Source organism: Tupaia chinensis, unplaced genomic scaffold, assembly GCF_000334495.1.
Source record: "Tupaia chinensis unplaced genomic scaffold, TupChi_1.0 Scaffold000238_1, whole genome shotgun sequence".
Classification (NCBI taxonomy): domain Eukaryota; kingdom Metazoa; phylum Chordata; class Mammalia; order Scandentia; family Tupaiidae; genus Tupaia; species Tupaia belangeri.
In genome coordinates this window covers 665997-690672 of record NW_006159716.1, presented here as the reverse complement: position 1 = coordinate 690672, position 24676 = coordinate 665997, and the positions used below count along the sequence as shown (strand labels likewise).

Here is a 24676-nt window from a genome sequence, read left to right as displayed (position 1 = left end):
ATTATGTTTCCCATGAACTGAACACCCGTGAATAGGAGAAAGATGGCTTATAAAGTGGGAGGCACCCATTTATAAAGCCAAGTATAACTTTTAGGGGGTTATTTATGTAACTTAGATAAAGATAGGTGTTTATCTTGGGGGCCAGCAGGTGGCATGGTAATTAAGGCACTGGACACTCCCACATGGCCAACCATGGTTCAAGTCCTGGACCTGGTGGCTTGCTTTCTCACTTTCCCTCTTTCTCTCTCTGCCTCTCTCTGGTCAAATAAATGATAAATGGACGTTTTGGCATATTTTACCACCATAACATTAGCTAACTCCTTAATTTTTTAAGAGAGATAAAGTGGGATGGTGTAAAGTGGGACTACTTTGCTATATTATTCAGCAGCACTAGCAGAAAGAATATCAAGAGTATTATGTTTCCCATGAACTGAACACCCGTGAATAGGAGAAAGATGGCTTATAAAGTGGGAGGCACCCATTTATAAAGCCAAGTATAACTTTTAGGGGGTTATTTATGTAACTTAGATAAAGATAGGTGTTTATCTTGGGGGCCAGCAGGTGGCATGGTAATTAAGGCACTGGACACTCCCACATGGCCAACCATGGTTCAAGTCCTGGACCTGGTGGCTTGCTTTCTCACTTTCCCTCTTTCTCTCTCTGCCTCTCTCTGGTCAAATAAAATAAAATGAATGAATAAATAAAATTAATAAATATTTTAAAAATAGGTGTTTATCTCAATTTAAACATAACTATTTGTCTTCACAGTCCAATAAAAATTGTTTCTTACATTTACAATAATCTGAAACACTTATATGAGGCCAGAAGCTACATACAAAGATTAGGTCCTATTCCTTGTATGTGCCCGCCTCCTAAACTGAAAATGTACTCAGTATTGTAATTGTATTGTGTAAAGAGAAAGAAATATACCCTATCCATAACTAGGCACTAGTTAGTGGATTATAATTCTGCCCTTCCTTTCATATGGCTTCTCTGGAAGAGCTCCAAAGCTAGATTCCACTAGGGACCAAAGAGGAAGAAGCCAGCATCACTTCCTTCCCAGGCTACAGAAACCTGAAAGCTCACCCTCTGTTGGCTCAAGGCAAATATGAAGAATGCTATTCTTTCAACTCTTAGACATTAGCATTAGCTTGGGAAAAAGATCCAGATTGGTAGAAGCCTTTGGTACAAATCCCTGAGTTACCAGAGTACAGGAGGGGTTGCTACCAGAGTATTCCAGCTCTTTGAACAAGTTCTATCTTTCCTAGATTTTGCCTTTGTTCCCTTTCCATTCCTCTCAAGTGGCCCTTCCTAACCTAGAGAGTAAGATTTTAACTCACTCTGAGAGGAAGTATGAGTAGGATTGGAATCTCGATATGACTAAACTCTCTGAACTTTTTTTCCTAACCCACGTGTCTCCCCAAAGTAAGGGAGAACTAAGTGAGCAGGCCTGAAAATCAGTACAACCAGCACTTTAAACTTATGTTCTTCAGATTCCTATAGGTAACCTTCTAGAATGGGGAGGTAGAATGGGGAGGGAGTAGTTCCCTAGGCAAACATCTCTCTTTGAAGCTCATCTGAGTATGAGCTTTTCTAAAGAGCACCTTCTGAATTAAACAGTGGTTTCCAGAACAGAAAAGGAATTTAACTCAGGCTTCAGTCTAAAAAGCAGGCCTAAAAAGATTACTCAGGATGGCCTGATCTTATATAAACCTAGTACTGAGATGGAAATAATGATCCTCATCTAAAAGAAAAAACAAACACAAATAAAAAAGCCTGTGGCAGAGTGAGGAAAAGGAACTTGTTCGAAATCACAGCAAAGCAAATGGTTGAACCATATTCAAGGATCTAGCTCTCCCAAATCTGTGCCCTTCACAACACAATGAAGAGAAGTCAGGATGACTTTTAAATTGATGTTACTCAAAGCTCCAGAAAAATTAAATAGCCTTCTCAAATGTAACCTAGGGATTCTGGAGCTCTATATACAAAGAAACAGATAAATCAAAATTTTTAAAAATCAGCAATTTTACATTATCTTTCTGGAATTGGTAGAGTATCAGGACTGTGAAGCCTCTGTTGAGTCAAGTTATAAACTGCTGATAACAAAGATGTCAAGAAAAAGCTGGAACAGAGAAAGTCTGAGGACTGAGCTGCCTGACTCTTAAGAGCAACCTCAGCAAGAACCTGACTATTCTGGGAGAGTTCAGTTCCCAGGAGAACCTAGGGAAAGTCAACACAAGATATATATTAAAATAAACAAACAAAAAACACTCTATAATAGGCAGAAGCCAATACCAGACCACTGGTGCCTATTCACTACCTGTTCAGGCAACACTGGGGCACAGACTATAATATTCTGGCATGTCAAACTTTGACAAATGGGAAAGAATGGCTGAGTGTGAGTATAGAGGGTAGGTTAGCGGGGGTTCATTGTTTTAGTTTTCCTCTGGAGTTCAAATGTGTGTGGTTTCAAAACAAAAACCCAGAAAGAAACATGAGATTAATGCATTTATTCCAAGTAATCAACACATTAAAAATAAAGTTAAACTTGTCCAATCCAACTCATAAATTCTTTAATCTTTTTAACAAAATGTACAACCCAAAACATCATATTATGGTGGAAATAACTTGAGAAAGGAGGAGGTAGAGGAAGGGATACACATGGGTTTGTGGAACACAGAACAAGTCCAATCCCAAGACAAGTTTCAGTTCTTTTATCTCTTCAAAACACAAAAGGCTGCTAAATAATTTAATACAATTTAATACAAAGTATTACTGGATCACAATACAATGAAGAAAGGCCATGTCAAAAATAAAAGTGACCCCAAAAACATATCTGTTCCTGGGACTAAGCCATAAGGAAACCTTACCGATTTGTCGTCTTCCAAAAGACGCCCGATTTTCTTCCACGTTTACTGAGGCAATTTCCAAACAGGTCTGTGGTTTAACAGGACCATCTCAAGCAAAGGCAACAGAGTAAGGGGAGTACAGGAGCTGACATGCCAATAAGGGAAGTAAACAAAAGAGCTACTCACGCTGCATTTCAAATGTTAAGATAGGCCAACCCAAATGGAGGCCTAAGAGATGAACAATTCTTTGAGTTTTTCATTTCAGCAAGTTTTCCATCAGCTGCCCAGGAAATGTAGTAGGAGTACAACATAGCAAACAGAGAGGTCATTTCTGTCTCCCTCCTCCCCCACATTCCAGAAATGGCAGAGTCAAAGCCAAAATACAATCAAAGCACACTATGTGGTGAGCCAGATAGACATTTGATTTTAATGACAAAATAAGAGAAAATAAATTGGCCAAAAAAATTTTTAACATAAAATGCTTTTTTACAGATATGTATAGAAGTTATGATTGATTTGTCTGATATTTTAAGGGGAAGGGAAAAAAAGAAAAGGAGATAATTTTTTTTAGCTTCCATGGACATTTACTATTAAGATGCTGACTGTAATTCTTGGTGTAGGGTCCAGATGAGACAGCCAACTAGTCCTGGTTCAACTGGATATCTGATTTTTAGACACCAATTTGATTCATCCACAAGTAGCTCTGGGTTTATATATTCTTAGTTGTGAATACTAGATTCTGTATGGTTCTGGATGGTATTAATTGTAGCTTCTTGTTCAGGCATTTCCTGAGAAATCATATTGCCTCCAACTACTTGCTCCCTTGGAGGGGACTCTGAAGCTGGTGTTAACAAATTCAAAGGGTTGTCATTGTCTTCATCTACTTGAGGAACTGCTACCTCCGTGACGACTGCATTTGGCATTACTGGCTGCAGTGGTCCCATCTCGAGGGAACTACACTTCGGAGGGTCACCTGGCTGAGAGAGAGAAGAACATTGTTTCTCTTTTTGAACTCCAGATGTCCGTGTGACAAAGTCAACAAGGTCTGGAAGGCAAGGAGATGGGCCAAGTCCTGCAGGATTCATTGTTTCTGATTCCAATCTGAGTGATTCTTGTTTCTCTAACTGGGAACCTTCTACTTCCTCAGGCATCATTCCTCCTGCTAACAAATCAAGAGCCTGGTGTGTTCCCTCTAGAACCCCCAAGCCTCGGTCAACATTTTCTTTGGGAAGTCCAGTTTTCAAAATGTTAGAAGTAATCCACCCACTTCTGGGATTAGATGAATTTTGTTCATCAGTTGTCTCAAAGTTAAGCACCAAGGTTTTGGGAGAATCTAAAGGAAACCCAGAAAAAGATGAGATTCGTTCAAAATTAGCAGGATTAGAGGGATTACACCCTATAGGTGATTCAGAATTTTCTTCACAGACTTTCTGAGGTAGAGCAGTTGGGGATCTCTGTACTGGATTTATTGGAGTATTGCAGAAGTCAACATGCCTATCCCCCAGATTCCCCAGGGCAGCAAGCTCTTCTGCTTTTAAGTCTGGAGCATCAGAGTCATCTAAGGCCTTGCTCTCTCTTGTCACTGTTAATTCTGGATGTACATTTCGTAGCTCCACAGTTTCTACTTCTGGTTTGTCTGGGCTCTTCCAGGTTTCTGGCTTCTTGTCCTCATCCCAAATAGTGAGATCATAGATCATTTTATCTTGAAGGTCTTTAGAAATTCTCTTAAGTTTGAGGTTTCTGTATCTAGAAGTTCTAGCAGCTGGTTCTGGAGCTGAATTATCTAGCCACTCTTCACTATCAACTGAAACTTCTTGTTCCTGTGGACTGTCTGTAGAACACATATCTAATCTGACTGGGGACCTAAGAAACAATTGTGGGGCAGAAATGTTCACAGGTATATCTTGTGGGTTCTGGGGTAAAGACCTAGCTTCAGATGGAAATGAGTCTATTTTTGTCTTTGTGGAAGACAGCGCCTGTGCACCCAATTCAATCACCACTTTACTTGAAGTTTCACTTCCTGTCAGGAATTTCTTAGACTGTTCAGTTTCTTTGTCAATCATTAGCAATTTGGGCTGTTCTATTTCTCCTTCCCACATGTATCTATTCCCATGGTTCAAATTAGAATCTTCTGTGCTGTGGGGCTCAAGGTTGATACCTGTTCTCACTTCAACCATCTCCTCAGAAAGCTTTATCATCCTTCCTTTTAGTTCAGTGTTTGTCTCTCCCTCACTTTCTCTATAATCCTCAGATTGGTGGATTTCCTGGCTTTCCTTATCCTGGTTACCAGATTCTATTAGGTGGATTTTTACCAACTTCTGAGACTCCTTGGTATAACAGTGTATATCTGAAAGTTGAGGGGCTGATTCTAGACCAGGAGGCCCTGGCTCTCCAAGGTCAAGCTTGATTTTCCCCTCTGGAGCTGTATCACTATTAATGTCACTCTGGAAGGAGCCAGAAGTCCACATGGCCAAAGTGTTTGTTTTTGGGCTAATAGTTTCATAAGGTCTGCTTTGGCATAACCTTGTCAGAGGCTGTAGGAAGCCATACCTGCTGCCTTTTGGCTCTATGGGCTCTCCAACTGACCATTTCCCTAAGGATGCCAGAGTTTTTGCAATGGGCTTTTCAGGGTTGCTGACTATAGAGGCAGTGACCAAATCCCTATCTTGAGGCAATTCCTCTGGGGATGCACTGCTGTGCGGAGAAGTAGGAGAGGTATCTGAACTTTCAGTTTTAGAGAGGTTGCTATTTTCCCCATTGGCCAATGGAACACTACTCAGCTTAGTCTCAGGGGCCCCCTTTCCACCACTGCTATAGAATATGTCATACAGATCCTTGGCATTGGCTGTGGCCAAGCATGAATTTCTCTTCTCCAATTTTCTGGCTTGCTCACTGAACACACTTGAAAGGGGTGGCGGAGGACGTACCAATACAGACAATAGGGTCTGGTCCCGGTCACTCTCACTCACCCCAGGAGCTGTCTCATCAGAAGGAATAGTAACTGGCTGTGCTGAGGCCATGATGGCTACAGGCAACACTGGGTTCAAAAAGTTAGGACCTGGGAAGCCAGGGCTAAGAGTCTGAGATATAACTGGGTTTGATTTTACTGGAGCCAAGACAGTATTCGTTTGAGCAGCAGATGGGGCAGCTGGATGAGGTATAACTGGGGGTGGTGGTGGAGGTGGAGGTGGTGGTGGTGGTGGCGGTGGTAGTATTTGCCCCGGTAAATGAGATGGCTCATTCTTTTCAGCCAGCACCATTTTTTCCTCTGAAGATCCCTTTAGAATCACTTCTTCCCCTCCAAATGCTTTGGAGATGATGTCTGGAGGCAAAAGAAGATCAGCTGAAGACTCTTTAACCACTGGTAGAGGTTTAGCAGTAGCTCCAGAGGACTTGATGGACAGAAAGGTATTAAGAGGAGCTGGTTTGCTCACTGTGGCTGAACCTGACTTACGGAGTACTGTGGATGGGATAGGCAGGTTGGGTCGGATCTTAGTTTGCGATGAAGTTGTCACAACAGGCATCCAAGGGCTGGTATGTGCAACAACAGTTTTCCCAGAGAGCTTGATTTTGATGGGCTTTGCTTTCCCAGCTTCAGCTTTGCCATCCTCTTTGTCCTTATTGCTATCCACAGTCTCTTCCTTAGATATACTTGGGGCCACCATTGAACTTTTTTCTTCCTCTTTTTCTGGCTTTTTCCAGCTGAATTTCCCAAAAGATGATGTTGATGATTCTTTCTTTATCTCCTCTTTTAATTGGAGTTTGATGCTAGCATTCCTTTTATTTTCAGCTTTTTCAGGGGAGCTCCCACCCTCAGAGAGTTGGCCCTCTAGTTCCTCAGAGACTTTGTCATCTTCCTTTACTTCTTTCACTATCTTTGTCTTTTTTTCTTTTTTCTCTTCCTTTGGTTTCTCAGTAAGTTTGCGCTTTAGTTCACTCTGTCGTCGCCGTTCTGTCTCCAGGACGACAGCCAAGCCAGCTTGGCGGTCCAGATTCCGCCGCTCCTCATACAGTGGGTTTTCATCCACATATTTCTGGGAAGAGAAAAGACAAAAGACTCAATAACTGGTTCAAAACACTTAAGAGATAAAATCTTGGTCCTATAAGTGTTAAGAGTCATTTGGTAGAAGTCTCTAGAGTAATCTTCCTCAAGGATATAGATGGTCCTGTCAGCTTAGCATCTCTCACTAGGATTAAAGGAAGCTTCCCAGTGGTTGTATCAAATCTGAAGTGTCAGTAACTTTTTCTGGCTCTGAATTTGTTTGACAAAGTCAAAAGAATTACCACAGATAGTGGGAAACTCTACAGACTACTACAAAAACCAACCTTGTATTTCTCATTGTGTTGGTGACCCTTCACATGTTGCTCTCCAGAAATTGGATCCCCAAAAAATTCCTCACAGAGCTGGCAATAAAATCCAGTGATGGGAATCAGAAACTCAGAGCCTGGAAGAGGTAGAAAAAATGTCAAGAAAATGTGTCATTTTCACCCAGGATGATAGTAACCAAAGGAAATCCCATCACTCTTTTACAGTAAAATGGTAAGGTTTAGAGACTTTTTCCTTCTTGAAGTCAGAAGTAGCATTTAGATGAATCCCAATCAAATAATTTCCCAACCAAAAGCTTGAACTCTAGATCTCTATGTCTTCTACACCTTGACAACACTAACTAGTTAATTCAGGAGTTTCCTATACCAGACCCATTCCTGTTGTTGATTTTCCTCAAACTCTAACTAGTATGAAGCATCTTAGAAGATTTAAAAACTATCCCAAATATCTCACTACCATTTGTATGATGATCTTTTATGTTGGTATTAATTATTCAGGAGTCTATCTTCTGAAGGACATAGCAGCAGCACCAACTACTTGTGAAGGTAAAGAAATGAAACATCTAAAGAAAAAGAAACTTTCTCCTTCTTGACTTATCCCTTAATATCAACTAAAAATATTTTACAGTTTTTGGTTGAAAAGGCAGTTAAATTACTATATCTCTTACAGTTCTTTTAAACCTCAATTTCAAATAAATATGAGTTTGGTGCATAAGCCACTGACAAAGGCAGTTTTTGTGCTATATTTTAAGTGGTATGTATATTTTTAATATCTATTAATAGTTTTTTTTTTGGCTAGATGGATAGAGATCATTGTCTTACAGGTCTCTTTATATCTTCACGACATAGCACACTGTTTTACACACAGACAGTGTTCTTACAGCTTTGTTAAAAGGAATAGCTATGTCCCATACTGTGCTGCTTCCTAGTACTTTGGTTCAGGGACACCTCTTCCTTGGCCGAATATAAGGAAATCACAGAAGAGGCAAGGAGGAAACATACCTTTTGCAGGAACAGTTATCTTGTCAGTGCGTTTTACAGTATCTTGCTTGGCCTCAGTCTGGGTCTTTGAAGCCCAAGGTCTGTTGTAGGGATCCAGTGTCTATTTGCAAGAGGCAGAGGTGCTCACACAACAGCACTAAAAACTCAATGACCCACTTTTCTTTTTTCCCCCACATAGAAAACTAGAGGACCAAACGTCCCCAGCTACCCACCCCCACCCTCTCTGCCAACTGTTTAAACGGAAATCACCTGTGGAAAAGGTAAACACATGTTAGAGCAAGTATTAAAACAGATAAAATGAAACAAAAACAATATCTGGTACTCAAGGAATCAAAAGAGTCAGAAGCCTCACTTACACTTGTCATGGTGTTTAGTTATAGGTAGATCCCCTGGACCGAGCCCTGGGGATGGTGTCTCCTTTGTTGGTATCTCTTGGCTCTTCAGATTGGGGCTCCTGCCCATATGAGAATGTTTCATTTTCCAGCTTTGTAATGCAGTCAGGGGTACAGAAGTTTGAGGGAAATGAGAATGAGAGTGGAAAAAACAGAGTACAGGTCACCTACCTGTGTATGCTTCTTATTATGCATATGAGTGAAGAAGTCAAACATGGTCCCACAGATGGTGTTACAGTCTTTGCACCAGTGATTGCCAGCATCATAATACTCATAGGCAGGAATGGGCTGATCAGACTGCTTAGCAGTTGGCTGGGGAATTTCGGCAGGCTTGGGGCTCCTAGTACGGGACTTCTCGTTGTTTACTTTTGATTCCTAGAGGAGAAAAACTTGCACTTACAAGGAATTCAAGGCAGTTTAGATCTGTCTTTTCTCAGGAAAAGTAAGTGGCCCAATAACAGAAAAAAAGCTATCTGACTCCTTTTCCAATACCTAAAGCTTGCACAAGCTGGGAGAAATCCCAAGAGAAATCTATCTCCAAGGTTCAAAGAGAACTAGACTAGATAGTGCTACCACATCATGAAGGTAAATCATAATAGCAATGTATTTACTTATATATCCTAAAATATCTCTAGAAAATTACCCAGGATTATGGAAATATTGGCTGCTTGTGGGGAAGGAAACTAGAGAACAAGGGTAGGTAGGAGTCTTTTCATTATATACCCTTGGGAAGATGCTGAAGATGTTACACATTTAAAAATCATGACGATGACCAGAGAGGAAAAAAATATCAAAATGGAAAAGGCAATTTTTTTTTGAGAGGTTTTTGCTATAGGGCGTGTGCGCTTGCCAGACAGACAGAAAGCAAGAAATCATCCCCTGGGGGGATGGCCACACTGCAATCCCTTCTCCTCTATTCTCCTCTCAGAATCTTGGGCACGCACGCACACGTGCCTGGCGTGAGTTTAAACCCCTGGGTCTGGGACGCGAACCGTAGTCGACTACGTGGGAGTCAGCGACAGCCATTACGCTAACTACTGGTCCCTGGAAAAGGCAATTGACAAGCGAAGCAAAGTAAATGCTGACAATGACTTATAGTAAACTACTTATTTTATAAATTCTGGTTTTGGAGAACAGGAGAGTAGGCCTAATATTTTGTACATAACGTAGAAGTCATCTATGCAGGATGACTTGAAGGAAACTAGATAAAAAATTCCTAACTGCTGAATTAGCAGGTGGCATGGAGGTTAAGGTGCTGGATCCCACAGGGCTGATTGTGTGGTTTGGGTCCAGACATAGACTTGAAAATCATACCAGATGCATGTGCACGCATGCCCAAAATTCAAAAGAAAGGAAGGGATGGGACTGTGGTGTGGTCAACACCTCTGGGGGTGTCTTCTCACTTTCTCTCTCTCTCTGGCAAGCACATACACCCTACAGCAAAACTTAAAAGAAAAAAAAAATTCCTGATCCTAATCACTGTTAAAATTTAATAATGTTACATTAACCTGAATCCTTATTCAAAACAGATACGTTTCCCAACATTAAGTTAGCGATAATAAACACTTTAGTATGAATTAATTTGTCACTAACTTGGGAACAAGATACTCAGGAAATGAGCATTTTGGTTAATGTTGGGGAATAAGGCATAGAAACAGAGAGTTTTGCAACACAGATAGGATTAAGTATGAACAGGGTTACAGAGTAGACAATATGAGAGAACTGGGCCAGGGAAAAGAAGATTGGAGGAAAAAGGGAAACAAAGATAGGATCGAAAGAGAGAGACAATTTAGACTTAAAACCTTTGAGCTTTTTCCCTATTACAATCTGATTCAAGAGTCGTTTAAGAGATCATCCTCAGCAGATAGGGAATGGGAAAGTTCATACACTGTTGTTAGGAGTATTAACTGGCACCATCTTCTGGAAAATAATGTAGGAATACACATTCATGCCTTGAAATTCTGTATACCCTTTGACCCAGCAATTCCACTCCTTAACATTTATCTTAAGAAAATTATTTTATAAAACAAGTGAATTGATTGGTTAAATAAATTCTGCTATCTATATAACAAAAACAACAACAGAAAAATAAGGTCATTAAAAACATAGATGTGTTAATATATTTCTTGACATGGAAAGATGTTCATGATATTCTGAGAAAAGTAACAAAATACACTTGAATAATTGATAAAGATATGTAAATAGGCATAGAATGTTAAATGACACTTTATACAAAAGACATTCTTTTATTTGTTTTTTTTTTAGGCATCTGTTATTATTCAACATGTACTCTTTTATTTACTGTCTTTCCTTGTTTCACAAGGATATGCATTTTGTCTATACTATTTCTTGCTATACTTCCTACAGTTAGACTAATGCCTTATACTTTCCTGGTGATCAGTAAATTGCTATTAAATGAATTAAAGAACAGAAAAGAACATTGGAATAATATATACCAAAGTGCCATTAACAGTTATCTTGGCCCAGCAAAAGTGACACAAACAGAAGAATGCTACTGCATGGAGGGTCTCATGGGAGGCCCACGTTTGGTTTCTGCCCAAACCCAAATAAGCTTGGTGTAGTGGCCCTCACCTGTAGTTTTATCTAACTAGGAGGCTGAGAAATAGCCTTGTCATAGGACAAGACCCCATCAGAAATACCTATCTCTTTCTCTCCCCTCCTGTGTATTCCCTCTCTCCAACTCGAAAGAAAGTTATCTGGGGGGGTGGCAGGTGGCATGGTGGTTAAGGGTGCTGGATTCCCACATGGCTGACCACGGTAAAAAGTCTCCGACCTCTGGCTGCTTGCTTTCTCTTGGAGAGGTTTTCGCTATAGGGCGCGTGTGCTCACCAGAAAGACAGAGAGACAGAAAGTGAGAAATCACCCTCCAGGGGGGATGGCCACGCCACAATCCCTTCTCCTCCATTCTCCTCTCAGGATCTTGGGGACGCACGCACACGTGCCCAGTGTGAGTTTAAGTCACTGGGTCCAGGACTCGAACCACGGTCGACTACGTGGGAGTCCAGCGACATAGCCATTACACTAACTGCTGGTCCCTCGCTTTCCCTTTCTCACCCTCTCTCTCTCTGTCTTTGTCTGGTTGAATTAGAAAAAAGAAAAAGAAAAAGAAAAAGGAAAAGAAAAAGGATAATAATAACAAATGGAATCAAATAAATCTTTAAAAAAAATTATCTGTAAGTAGATGAAATTGTGGGTTCTTGTATGCATAGTTTTCTGGAAAATCAAACAAACAACAACAACAACAAAAAAAAAAAACTCAAGAGAAATAAAACCTCAAACCAAAAGGAAGAAGAAATATAGTTAAGAAAGGTTGTAAATACAGCATTCCTTACTGCTGAGATAAAAACCAAATTTAACAAGTTCTTGTTAGCTTCAGAGAACATTAAGATTCACCCAAATCAAGGGATGGTATATAAACAGAACCCTAATGAATAAGTCAACTATCAAAGGCCAGAACTTTCAAGCTTTTCTCCCATCAAAGGCCCTGGACGCAGGCTAGGTATACAGACTACAATCCTACCTGGTTCAAAAAGAGATCTCTTGCAAGAGAATAGGGAGAAATTAGAGCTTGGTTGCTGGATAAAGAATATCCTCTTCTCTAGCCCTTCAACTTTAACAAAACATCTACTATGTACTAGATATTATGGATGCAGCAGGAAACACAAAGATTAGTAAGTTATACTCTTTTAAAAAACTTTTTTTGAGAGACATTTTTGCTATAGGGCCTGTGTACTTGCTGGACAGATAGACAGAAAGCAAGAAATCACTCCCCGGGGGGATGGCCACATAGCAATCCCTTCTCTTCCATTTTCCTCTTGGGATTTTGGGCACACACGCACATGTGCCTGGTGTAAATTTTAAGCCACTTGGTCTGGGATTCAAACCGTGATGGAACCATTATGCCATCTACTGGTCCCAAGTTATACATTTTTATCCTTAAGAAGCTCTCATTTAGGGACCAGCAGTTAGCGTAATGGCTATGTTGCTGGACTCCCATGTAGTTGACAGCGGTTCGAGTCCTGGACCCAATGGCTTGAACTCACGCTGGGCGTGTGTGCATGCATGCCCAAGATCCCGAGAGGAGAATGGAGGAGATGGGATTGCGGTGTGGCCATCCCCCCTGGGGGGGTGATTTCTCGCTTTCTGTCTCTCTCTGTCTTTCTGGCAAGCGTACACGCCCAATAAGAAAAAAAACTCTCCAAAAAAAGAAAAAGGAAAAAAAGAAAGCTCTCATTTAGTGGAGAAGACAGACATGAGAACAGTCTTTAAGACAGAATGAAATGAATATTACAAACAAATGAATAATATATTATGGAAATGCTAAAGAAGGACTGACTAAATCTGAATGGAATTCTGGAAATTCTTCAGGAAGAAAGTAGTATCAAGTTGGAACATGACAGATGAGTGTGGCTGGGATTATTTCAAGTTAAGAGAATTATTAATGCGAAATCAGAGCGGTGTAATGGCATATTGGCCATGTGGAAAATTTGGAGATGGCAGGAGTATCAGATGTAGTGTAATACAACTTGAAGACTATTCATTACTACATGCAAGGTACTAAGCTCTTTTCTAGGTACTACACTGGAGAAGAAGAGATATGGCCCTGATCCTTTGAACATTAAAATCTAACTGGAGGAACTTATATAATTATATAATCACAACTGTTATAAATTCTAAGGAAGAAAATTACAAGATATAATGAGAGTATAAACCAAGCAAATTTAATAGTCTGAGGAATCAGGGAAGAGAGGGAAGTAAATTAAGCTGTAATCTGAAAGATGATTATGAGTTAGCTAGAGGGGATAAGGAAAAAGTTGGGTTTGCATGGCAAAGAAAGAGAAAAGAAGATGCAAAGGAATTACAGGGGATGGTCCATTTAAGGAATGAAGAGGCTAGTAATAAAATTATAAGAAGCAAAAGAGAAAAGAGGCAAGAAATGAGGTTGAAGAGGTGGGCCAAGAAGTATCACAATCACTGGCTATATAAGGAAAAAGGATAAAGAACATAGCAGTACAAGGAATGATTGAAGTGGCTTGAACTTCAATGGAAATGGAAATTAAAGTAGATAAAATTGAGGTTTACTTTGGAAGGAGAGCTGACAGACTCTGTAACTGGGTATGGAGCAGTTTAGGGAGAGGGAAGCACTAAGAATGTTTTTCAGGTCAATGGCAAAAAATTTTTGGACGGGGTGCCATTAGTTGAGAATGGATAGCACTAGAAGAAGAGAAAGTTGGAGGGAGGTTAAATACAATTTTTAATTTAGTTTCAAGACATGACGAACTTAAGGTGCCTATGAGAAAACGAAGTAGAGGTGGTGAGTAGGCTGTTAGATACACGTAAGAATTGTTTGAGCTAGAATATAAAACTGCATGTTGTCACACAGCATGGAACTGCATGAAATAGTCTAGGGGAAAAGAGCAGAATTCTGGAGAATGGGGCTCAGACTGAGTCTTGAGAACTACTAAAATATTTGAAGATCAAGTATATGAGTACAGGCAACAAAGGAATCTGAGGGACAGCAGCCAATGTACTAGGAGGAAAAGAAGTATGAAAATAGGAGCCAGCTGGTGGCATGGTGGTTTAGGTAGCTGGATGCCACATGGCTAACCACATGGTTTCAGTCCTGGACTTGGTGGCTTGAAAAACACGCTGGGTGCATGTATGTGCATGCCCAAAATTCTAAAAGGAGAATGAAGGAGAAGGGACAGTGCCATGGCCATCCCCCCCAGGGAATGATGTCTCACTTTCCCTCTGTCTGTCTCTCTGGTGAGTGCACATACCCTATAGCAAAACAAAATGAAACAAAACAAATAGAAGTATGAAAGCAGCCAAAGGAAGAGAGCATTTGTGGAAGAAAGTGGCTGTGTGCATCATATATTGATTTGAGGAGCAAAGAATATCCATTTTATTTATGGATATTTATCTATGTTTAGTACCTACACAGAAACATAGTTGCTAAATGTGAATCCTGAAATGGTATATACAACTTGTGAGAAGATTAGCAGATAGACTGGAGTGGGTTAAAAAGAAAATGCTGGAAATAAGATTGTGTGAGGCCCTGCATGCTAAGGATTTGGGATTCTACTTTGTGGGCAAAAAGGGAACTGCTAAAATTCTGCAGAGGAGTACGATGATCTGATCTATACTTTATGTAATATTAGGTCATAAGCAAAGTCATGACATACTTTTCTGTGTTTTTCTATGCAAAAAACGCGTCATGACTTTTCTGACGAATCAGTAATTCTAATGAAAGTGAGAACAGTTGGAAAAACAATGCTTACCATCAGAAAGCTTATATACAAGTCTATGTGGAAAAAGATACAAGATAACATAATGGAAATGGAAAAGGTGAGCTGTTACCTTGTTGGAGGAGGAGTTTGATGATGATGACACTTTTTCTGGGCTCTTAGATTTCTCCACCTTTCCAGGCTTCTCTATAGGCTCTTTACTGTCATTTGAAGACTTCTGGGATTTATCAAAGATGTTAATTCCCAATATCTGAGCCACTTTGTCCAGTTCAGATTGCTTCTTTTCTGCCTCTTCTGCCTCTTGTCGTAGCTCTGCAATATCTTTCATAATGTTATCCTGAAGCCGACTGACCTCCACCAGGAGTGGGTCTTTGTGGCCATCCTTCTCCCTTCGTTTCTTGCGCAGCATTTCCCCTGAGTAATCAAACATCAACAAAAAGAAACATGAAATGTAAGTTAAGGTGGATCTTTTAATTTCTTTTCTTTTCTTTTTTTTGAGGGAGATTTTTGCTATAGGGCACATGCACCCGAAACAGACAGAAAGTGAGAAATCACCCTGGTGGGATGGACACACTGAAGTCCCTTCTCCTCTTGGGGTTTTGGGTATGCATGCACACGCACCCACTGTGTTTTTTTTCTTCTGAAATATAGAATGCTTCGAGAATTTATGTGTCATCCTTGTACAGGGGCCATGTTAATCTTCTCTGTATCATTCCAATTTTAGTGCTGCTAAAGTGAGCACCCAGCATGAGTTTTAAGCCACTGGGTCCTGGTCTCAAACTGCGATTGACTGTGGGAGTCCAGTGATGTAACCATTACATCATCTGCTGGTCCCACATTTTAAATTTCTAAGTAGTAATCTATCAGGTCCTTAAGATTAAAAAATTTTTCCCACAAAAATTAATTTTTTTAAAAACAATTTGGGCCAGCAGTTAGCGTAATGGCTATGTCGCTGAACTCCCATGTAGTGGACCACGGTTCAAGTCCTGGGCCCGGTGGCTTAAACTCATGCTGGGCGTGTGTGCATGCATGCCCAAGCTCTCAAGAGGAGAAAGAAGGAGAAGGGATTGCGGTGTGGCCAACCCCTGAGGGGTGATTTCTCGCTTTCTGTCTCTCTACCTCTGTCTTTCTGGCGAGTGCATGCACCCTATAGCAAAAAACTCTAAAAAATTATTTACTTAATTTTACTTAGTATTATTAATTTTACTAGAGAGAGAAAGAGAGAGAGAAGGGAAGTGAGAAAGCAAGGAGCGAGGTCCAGGATGGCCAAGTGGAAGCCTAGAGCCTTAACCACCATGAGACCTACTGGCCCCTCCACAAAAATTTTGAAAAGTAAGTGAGACTTTCATTCCACATGGATTGATTTAGGGGAATCATTTAAGAAGATAAAGGATTGGTAATTATATTATCTTTTGTGTAAGGTTAGCTAAGCTTCCATGGGCAGGCTTCAGGGACTCCATGAATTCTCAAAATATCAATATAGGCAAGTTTGTGAATGTGTGACCTCTGAAGAGATTAATAAATGTTGCAACTATGAATCTACAGCTATCCACTCTTCAGAGAGCTAAACCAAGGATAAAAAACATTAGAAGTACTTTATCTGATTTAAGGATATTTTATCAACTTCTTCACTGAGGTTTAGATTTTGCTTTAGAGTCACCTAATGTTTTTCCCTATTCCAAACTACAGGTCCTCACGGATTAATCCTCACAAAATAAACAACTATGCTTCTCACTCCTAAAGAGTTCAAACCTAGGGGACCAGCAGTTAGCATAATAGCTATATCGCTGAACTCCCATGTAGTCAACCACAGTTTGAGTCCCAGAGCCGGTGACTTAAACTCATACTGGGTGTGTGTGCGTGCGTGCCCAAGATCCCAAGAGGAGAATGGAGGAGAGAGATTGCAGGGTGGCCATTCCCCCCTGGGGGGTGATTTCTCGCTTTCTGTCTCTCTCTTTTTGGCGAGCACACATGCCCTATAGCAATCTCAAAAAAAAAAAAAAAAAAAAATATTTCAAACCTAGACAGAAGCAATTACATTTCCCCCCCCCATTTTCTGTTCTTTCATACTATCACCAAAGTTCATTATTTAGAAGCCTGGTTATGCCTTCATTCATTCTAAAAGCATAACTAAAGACATAGGATAAAAAATTTAAACATCATGGAACATCTTTTTGGGCCGAAACGTAAATTAGTTCTCAAAAAATGATTGAGACATATCAAAAGAATATATGAGCCAACTAAAAGGGGTTCCCCCTGTTGAAATTTGGGACAATTTGAATATGAAAATAAATAATTATAATAAAAGATTATAGGGGCCAGCATATGGCTTGGTGGTTAAGATGTTGGATCCCACATGGCCAACTATGTAGTTCAAGTACTGAACCCTGTGGCTTGAAAACCTTGCTGGGCACATGTGCCTGGTGCCCAAAATTCTAAGAGAATGGAAAAGAGACTGTGATATGGCCAGCCCCAAGAGGGTAATTTCTTATACTCCCCCCTTTGTGAGTGCAAGTGCTCTATAGTGAAAAACTAAAAAATAAAAAATAAACTTAAAAGAAGATTAAAACCTAGTGAATAAAGAACCCATGAATTCACACTGATATAAATGAATAAAAAATGGGGGTAAGAGTTTAGAAGCTCCTCCTTATGATAGAAAGGAATGGTGGTAGAAGGAATGATGAAATTAGAAAATCACCACTTAATAACTATCATAATAATGATCTATTTAGGCAAGAATTATTAATGGATGCTAAAATGAGTGAGAGAAGTTTGAGTAGTAATTAAATATTTACATAGTATCACAGTATCTCCCCTATAAGATATTTAGTTAAAAATAATAAAATACTGACTTTACAGTGGAGAAACCTCACAGACACCACCTTAACCAAATGATCAGTTAAAATCATCATCTGTGACCAGACAAAACAACACCTGAAGTCAATTTAGCCTCATTTCTGTGATATTCCTGCCCAAATTGAATAACTTAATCATAAGGAAACATTAGACAAACCAAAATAAGAAACATTCTATAAAATGCTGGATTTTTGGAAAAGTCATGACTCATTTTTGTATAGAAAAACATTTAAAAAACACATCATGACTTTCTTGACAACCCAATATGTGTTCTCTTCTTTTGAAAAATGTCACTGTAACGAAATACAAAGACTTGAGAACTGCTACAGATTACAGAAGACTAAAAGAACACGCCAACAGAATGTAATGAATAATCTTGTATTCTCTTTTGCTATAAAGGATATTACTGGAAAAACTGACAAAACATGACTAAGATTGGACTAAATAGAAATATTGTGTTACTAATTTTTTCCTGATTTTGATAAGTGTACTATAATTATATATGTAAATTCTTTGTTGTTAGGAAGTACATGCTTAAGAATTTAGGGGTAGATGGGACCAGCAGTTAGCGTAATGGCTATGTCGCTGGACTCCCATGTAGTTGACCGCAGTTCGCATCCCAGACCCAGTAGCTTAAAACTCACACCGGGCGTGTGTGTGTGTGCATGCCCAAGATCCTGAGAGGAGAATGGAGGACAAGGGACTGTGGCATGGCCATCCCCCCCAGGGGGGTGATTTCTCGCTTTCTGTCTCTCTGTCTCTGTCTGTCTGGCGAGTGCATGTGCCCTACAGCAAAAACCTCTAAAAAAAAAATGGCCCACAGCAAAAAACCCTAAAAAAAAAAAAAAAAACAGAAAGAAAAAGAATTTAGGGGTAGTGACCAGCAGATGGTGTAGCAGTTATGTCACTGGACTCCCACATGGCTAACTGCGGTTCAAGTCCCAGACCTGGTGGCTTCAAACTCAAACCAGGAACATGTGAGTATATGCCCAAGATCTCAAGAGGACGATGGAGGAGAAGGGATTGGGGAGTGGCCATACCCCTAGGGGTTGATTTCTCATTTTCTGACTCTCTTTTTCTCTCTGTCTCTCTGGTGAGCACACGCACCCTACAGCAAAAAGTCTCTACAAAAAAAAAAATAATAATTTAGGGGTAAAAAAGCATGATACCTACAACTTACTCTATAAGAGTTCAGGAAAAATTACACACACACACAAACACACACACACACACACACACAAAGAAAATAGATTGAGAGAAAGAAGTAAAAGGATGCAAGCAAATGTAGTCAAATGTTAACAGGAAGAATATTTGGGAATTATTTGCACTATTAGCAACTTTTCTTTAAGTATAATTATGTCAAAGTGTTTCAAAAAGTGAGGCTTTAGGGAGGCCAGACAGTGGCATGGTACTTCAATTCAACTCTCTGCAAGACTAACCCATGTGGTAAAGTTCTGGGTTCACATCCAGAGACCTCCCTGAACATGTCAGGTACATGTGTACCCATGATCTAAGGACAACTGAAGCTGGGGATGATCATGGTGTGTCAGGACCCTGTTGAGGATGCCTATCTCCCTCTCCCTTTCTCTTCCTCTCCTGTTTCTCTCACCAAAAAAAAAAAGAAGAAGAAGAAAAGAAAACCAAAGTGAGGCTTCAGATTACCAAACCTTAGAGTACCAAAATCTCTTCATTTGGATCTCCTATTTAAGTTACTACAAAAAGGCAGTCATACAAAAGAGCTGTCTGGTACCTTGTTGTTTATGAAGCCGCTCCAATTCGGTCCTGAGATAGTACATTTTCTTCTGGCGGGCTTCCCGGTCGCTCTTTAGTTTTTCCCTCTCTTCAATAACCTACAAAGTATGAAATGATAAAAGAGTCTTTCAGCCTCCAACATTCTTTATTTTGCTCTCTTACAGAAGCCCTTGTGCTAGACATTACCAGGATTTCAGGACCTAAATGTCTGCATACAAAAGTTTTGACTTTACAGTCAAAGTGATATTTCATTCCAATTCCAGAAAGAACTATCTTTCTTTTCAGAACTACATTCAGAAAATATTGTTTTTATGCAGGAAGGACATAAAGCCACTGAAATTGGGCTAGTCTGTTGCATAATACTGGGGTGGCTTGATTCTGTAGGGCTGACTGCACAGTTAACATTTGAGTCCAGGACTTATGATGTGTATCCCCAGAATCCTGAGGGGAAGGAGAAATGGAGACAGCAGTGCAGTGTGACCATTCCCCATATAGAATATCATCTCACTTTACCTCTCTTTCTGTCTCTCTCTGGTGAGCGCACATTCCAACAAAAAAAAAAAAGTCACTGACATTAACTATTAGATGAGGGTTCTCATGAAGAAAGGAACAATTATGTGTTACAGGTAAGGTATTGTATTAACTGCATTAAATGCTTCATGTTATTTAATACATTCTCTTTATTTTATAGTACAAGAACTGAAAATGTGCAAGATTAAGGAACTTATCCAAAGTCACACATAAATTTAAGTAGATTTAAAAATCCAGGTATACTTACCCCCTAAAGCTCATTGTCTTTCAACAACTATACTACCACCTAATGGAAAAAGGCAAATATGGCTTGTATGAAAAACTTTATGTATTAGCCTCGACTTGAATGCTAGGCTCTTACTTTTTTTTTCTTTCTTTCTTTCTTTTTTTTTTGGAGAGGTTTTTTTATTGGGTGCGTGCGCTCACCAGAAAGACAGAGAGAGACAGAGAGATAGAAAGCGAGAAATCACCCCCCAGAGGGGATGGTCACGCTGCAATCCCTTCCCCTCCATTCTCCTCTCAGGATCTTGGGCACACACGCACACACGCCTGGTATGAGTTTAAGCCACCGGGTCTGGGACTTAAACCACAGTTGACTACATGGGAGTCCGGCGACATAGCCATTATGCTAACTGCTGGTCCCAGCTAGGCTCTTAAAAGAAATAAAGTATTCAGTTTTCAAACACTACCTCTAAAGTCTTAATTTTGTCTTTTGAATATATTACCCACTTACCCAAAAGACTTCAATAAAACTAAAGACTGAAATTCAGAGTATCTGAGTATGACAGAAAATTAGGAAGTGTTTTTTGTTTTTCTAAGGATTAGCTAATTCTGTTTTAAGAGGTTTCTGCCTTAGGGCATGTGCTCTCACTGGGGAGAGAGAGAATGAGAGACAGTAAGAGGGCAAGTAAGAAATCATCTCCTAGGAGGGATGGCTAAGCTATAATCTCTTCTCCTCTATTTCCCTCCTGGGCTCTTGGACATGCATGCACACCTGCTAGTGTGAGTTTCAAGTCACCAGGTCTGGAACTCAACCATGGTCGACCATGTGGGAGTCCAGTGACATGACTGCTACACCATCTGTTGGTCCCAGATTAGCTTATTAAAAAAAATTTATTAATTAACTTAATTTTATTCATTTGTTTGCTGTGATTTTCAAGCCACCAGGTCAGGGACTCAAGCAGTAGTCGCCTGTGTGTGAATCTAGCACCTTAACCTGCTGGCCCAGGAGTACCTAATTTATTATGATTTGTTTGAGGTTTCTGCCTTAGGGCATGCTTGTGCTTGCCAGACAGAGAGACAAAGACAGAGACAATGAGAGGGAAAGTAAGAAATCACCCCTGGGAGGATGGCAACACTCCAATCCCTTTTCCTCCATTCTCCTTCCAGGATCTTGGGCATGCATATGCACCCAGCATGAGTTTAAAGTCACTGGGTCCAGGACTCAAACCGTGGTTGGCCATGTGGGAGTCCAGGAATATAACTGCTACACCATCTACTGGCCTCTAATTAAAAAAAAAAAAAATTAATATACATATATCTAGGAAATTTTCAAGCCCTTGGGTCTGGGACTTGAACCATGGTTGAACATGTGGGCCAGCACCTTAACCCCCACACCACCTTCTGGACTCTGGTTTGTGTTTAATGTGAAAAAGAGTGTGTGTGCATGTGCATGCATGTTCATGGAAGAAGGGAAGGGGGAGAGATTTCTGACAGGATCTCGTGGTTGCAATCCTCTGCCCCAGTCACCCAGTCAACTAGGATTACAGGTGTACACCTCCAACCATGCCCAGCCTGCTTAGGTTGGCACAGAAACCAAACTCTGGCCTCTCATGCAGCCCCAGTCTTGTGCAGTAGTACCCTACTGCTTGCATCACCATAGCTGGGTTACTAAATTTTAACTGGAAAAAATGAGATTGGCCCTCTTTTCCCTCAGATCTTAGTTATTTCATAAGCAAATCAAATGTATACAAATTACATTCCTAAACAAAGGGAGTTATTAGGTATTACAGATCTTTAAAATAAATAGAACGGGGCCAGCAGGTGGAGTGGTGATTAAGGCACTGGACTTCTATATAGCAGACTATGGTTCAAGTCCTAGATCCAGTGACTTGAAAATCAGGCCAGGCACATGTGTGTGCATAACCAAAATCCCAAGAGGAGAAGAGAAGAAACTGAAGTGTGGCCACTTGCCTTGACAGAAGTGATTTCTCACTTTCCCTCTCTTTGTCTCTCTCTGGGCAAGCACATGTACCCCATAGCAAAAAAAAACTTAAAAAAAATAAATAACCGGTATGTATTAAATTGTTCACTCAAAATTCTTTTTTAAGATTTTATTGAAGCTTATTTATTTAATTAACTTTTAAAATTTAACCAGAAGACAGAGGGAGAGCACACGTGCATAGGCCACCGGGTTCAGGACTTGAACCATGGTCAGCCATGTGAGAGTCCAACGCTCTTAACCACCACACCACCTGCCAGCCCCTTCAAAATTCTTCTAATTCAATATTCCTCATCCCTACATAATGTTTACCCATTGTTCTAAAACACAGAAATTATGTCTTTATCCCAGCCACTGCTGCCTTCCCATAGCCTGAGAACCTGATGAAATTTGGTAACATAAAAATTACTTTTGAAGGGGTCAGCAGGTGACATAGTGGTGAAGGTGATGGAGTACTGCAGTTAGAGTTCCAGACCTGGTAGCTTGAAAATCTGTGTACATGCCCCAAATCCCAGGAAAATAGATTGTGATGTGGCCATTCCCCCTGAGGGGTAGTTTCTCACTTTCCCTCCCATGTTTCTTTCAGTCTCTCTTTGGTGTGCGCACATACTCTATAACCAAAACCAAAACCAAAACCAAATCTACTTTTTTAAGCATCGTGGGACCAGCAGATAGCGAAATGGTTATGTTGCTGGACTCCCACATAGTCATCACGATTCAAGTCCCAGACCTGGAGGCTTTAAAAAAGCTCACTTGCAGTTTGAGTCCCAGAGATGGTGGCTTAAAACTCAAACCCGCCACTTGTGATGCATACCTGCCCAAAATCCCAAGAGAAGAATGGAGAAGGGATTGCGGCATGGTCCTCCCAACTTGGAGGTGATTTCTTGCTTTCTATCTATCTTCCTGTGTCTTTCTGGCAAGTGAACGAGCCCTATAGCAAAAATCTCTCTACAAACAAACAAACAAACAAAAGCAACTTAGTATCATAAAAATGTTACTGTTATTCCTGGGCTCTAAGATAAATCACAAGTTCATTTCTAGATTTGTCTTCATCAGCAAGCAACAACTAGTTATTACCTTTTAATGCCCATAATCTATAAAAGAATCCAAAACTCATCGAAATGAAAAATTAGATTTGATTCTCCTTTGTCCAACTCAATTTTAGTTTCCCACCTCTGATGAGGTTACATTAAGGACTTTAAGACTCCCTGCTCCTACTCATAGTATTCAAAGACAATTAATGTGGATAGAGAAATATACATTAAAAAAATAAATAAATCAAAAGGCTTTGGGACTGGCAGTAAAACACAGTGGTTAAGGGAACTGGATCTCACATGGCTGACCAGTTTCAATCCTGGTCCCAAGGGCTTGAAAAACATATCAGGCAGGTGTGTGCATGCCCAGAATCCTGACAGGATAGAGAAATTAAGAAGGGATTCCTTCCAGCATCATCACATCATATTAGGGGGTGCTTTCTTACTTTCATGTGCTCTCTCTGGTGACCACACATAACTTCTGATTTTTTTTTTTTTTTGAGAGGTTTTTGCTATAGGTTCATGCACTCGCCAGAAAGACAGAGAGAGACAGAGAGACAGAAAGCAAGAAATCACCCCACCCCTGGGGATGGCCATGCCACAATCCCTTCTCCTCCATTCTCCTCTTAGGATCTTGGGCACGCACGCACATGTGCCTGGCATGAGTTTAAGCCACTGGAACTTACACTGTGGTAGACAACATGGAAGTCCAGCAACATAACCATTAAGCAAACTGCTAGTCCCATCTGATAATTTTTTTTAAAGAGAGATTTTTGCTATAGAATACATGTGCTTGCTAGAGAGACAAAGAGTAAGAAATCACTCCCTGAGGGGTGGCCATGCTTCAATCTCTTCTCCATTTTCCTCCCAGGATTTTTGGCACCTACGCACAAGTGTCTGGCCTGAGTTTCAAGCCACCAGGTTCAGGACTTGAATTATGGTTGACCATGTAAGGAATCTAGCACCTTAACCACTATGACATCTGCTGGCTCTTCCTCTGGTGATTTTTTTTTAAATTATTTATTTTATAATTATTTTTAAAATTTGCTATTTTCTCACCAGAGGCAGAGAGAGAGGGAAAGTGAGAAAGCAAGTCGCCAGGTCCAGGACTCAAACCACAGTTGTCCATGTGGGAGTCCAGCACCCCAACCATTATACCACCTGCTGACTCCAGTAATTTTTTTCTTAGAATTATTTTATTTAACTTTTTATTTATTATTATTTTCCAGTTTTGATCAGAGAGAGAGACAGAGAAAGAGAAAAGGAAAGTGAGAAAGCAAGCCACCAGGTCCAGGACTTGAACCATAGTTAGCCATGTGGGAGTCCAGTGCCTTTAGCCACCACACCACCTGCTGGCTCCTGGCTCCTGGCTCCAGTAATTTTTTAAAAATGACAATTTAGGGGGACCAGCAGTTAGCATAATGGCTATGTCACTGGACTCCCA

At 40.3% G+C, this 24676-nt stretch overlaps 1 protein-coding gene and 1 pseudogene across 1 annotated transcript in view; both read right to left on the bottom strand.

Moving 5' to 3' along the window:
- Positions 1-3054: 3054 nt before the first annotated feature.
- ZNF318 (zinc finger protein 318) overlaps positions 3055-24676 on the bottom strand; it is a gene marked incomplete at its 5' end in the record, with an annotated part of 40704 nt that continues 19082 nt past the window's right edge. The window contains 6 exon segments of the mRNA XM_027771894.1: positions 3055-6883; positions 7176-7294; positions 8178-8277; positions 8741-8944; positions 14951-15252; positions 19445-19544. Of these exon segments, the coding sequence (XP_027627695.1) occupies positions 3569-6883; positions 7176-7294; positions 8178-8277; positions 8741-8944; positions 14951-15252; positions 19445-19544 (4140 nt within the window).
- On the bottom strand, positions 15480-15580 carry LOC114007822 (uncharacterized; annotated as a pseudogene).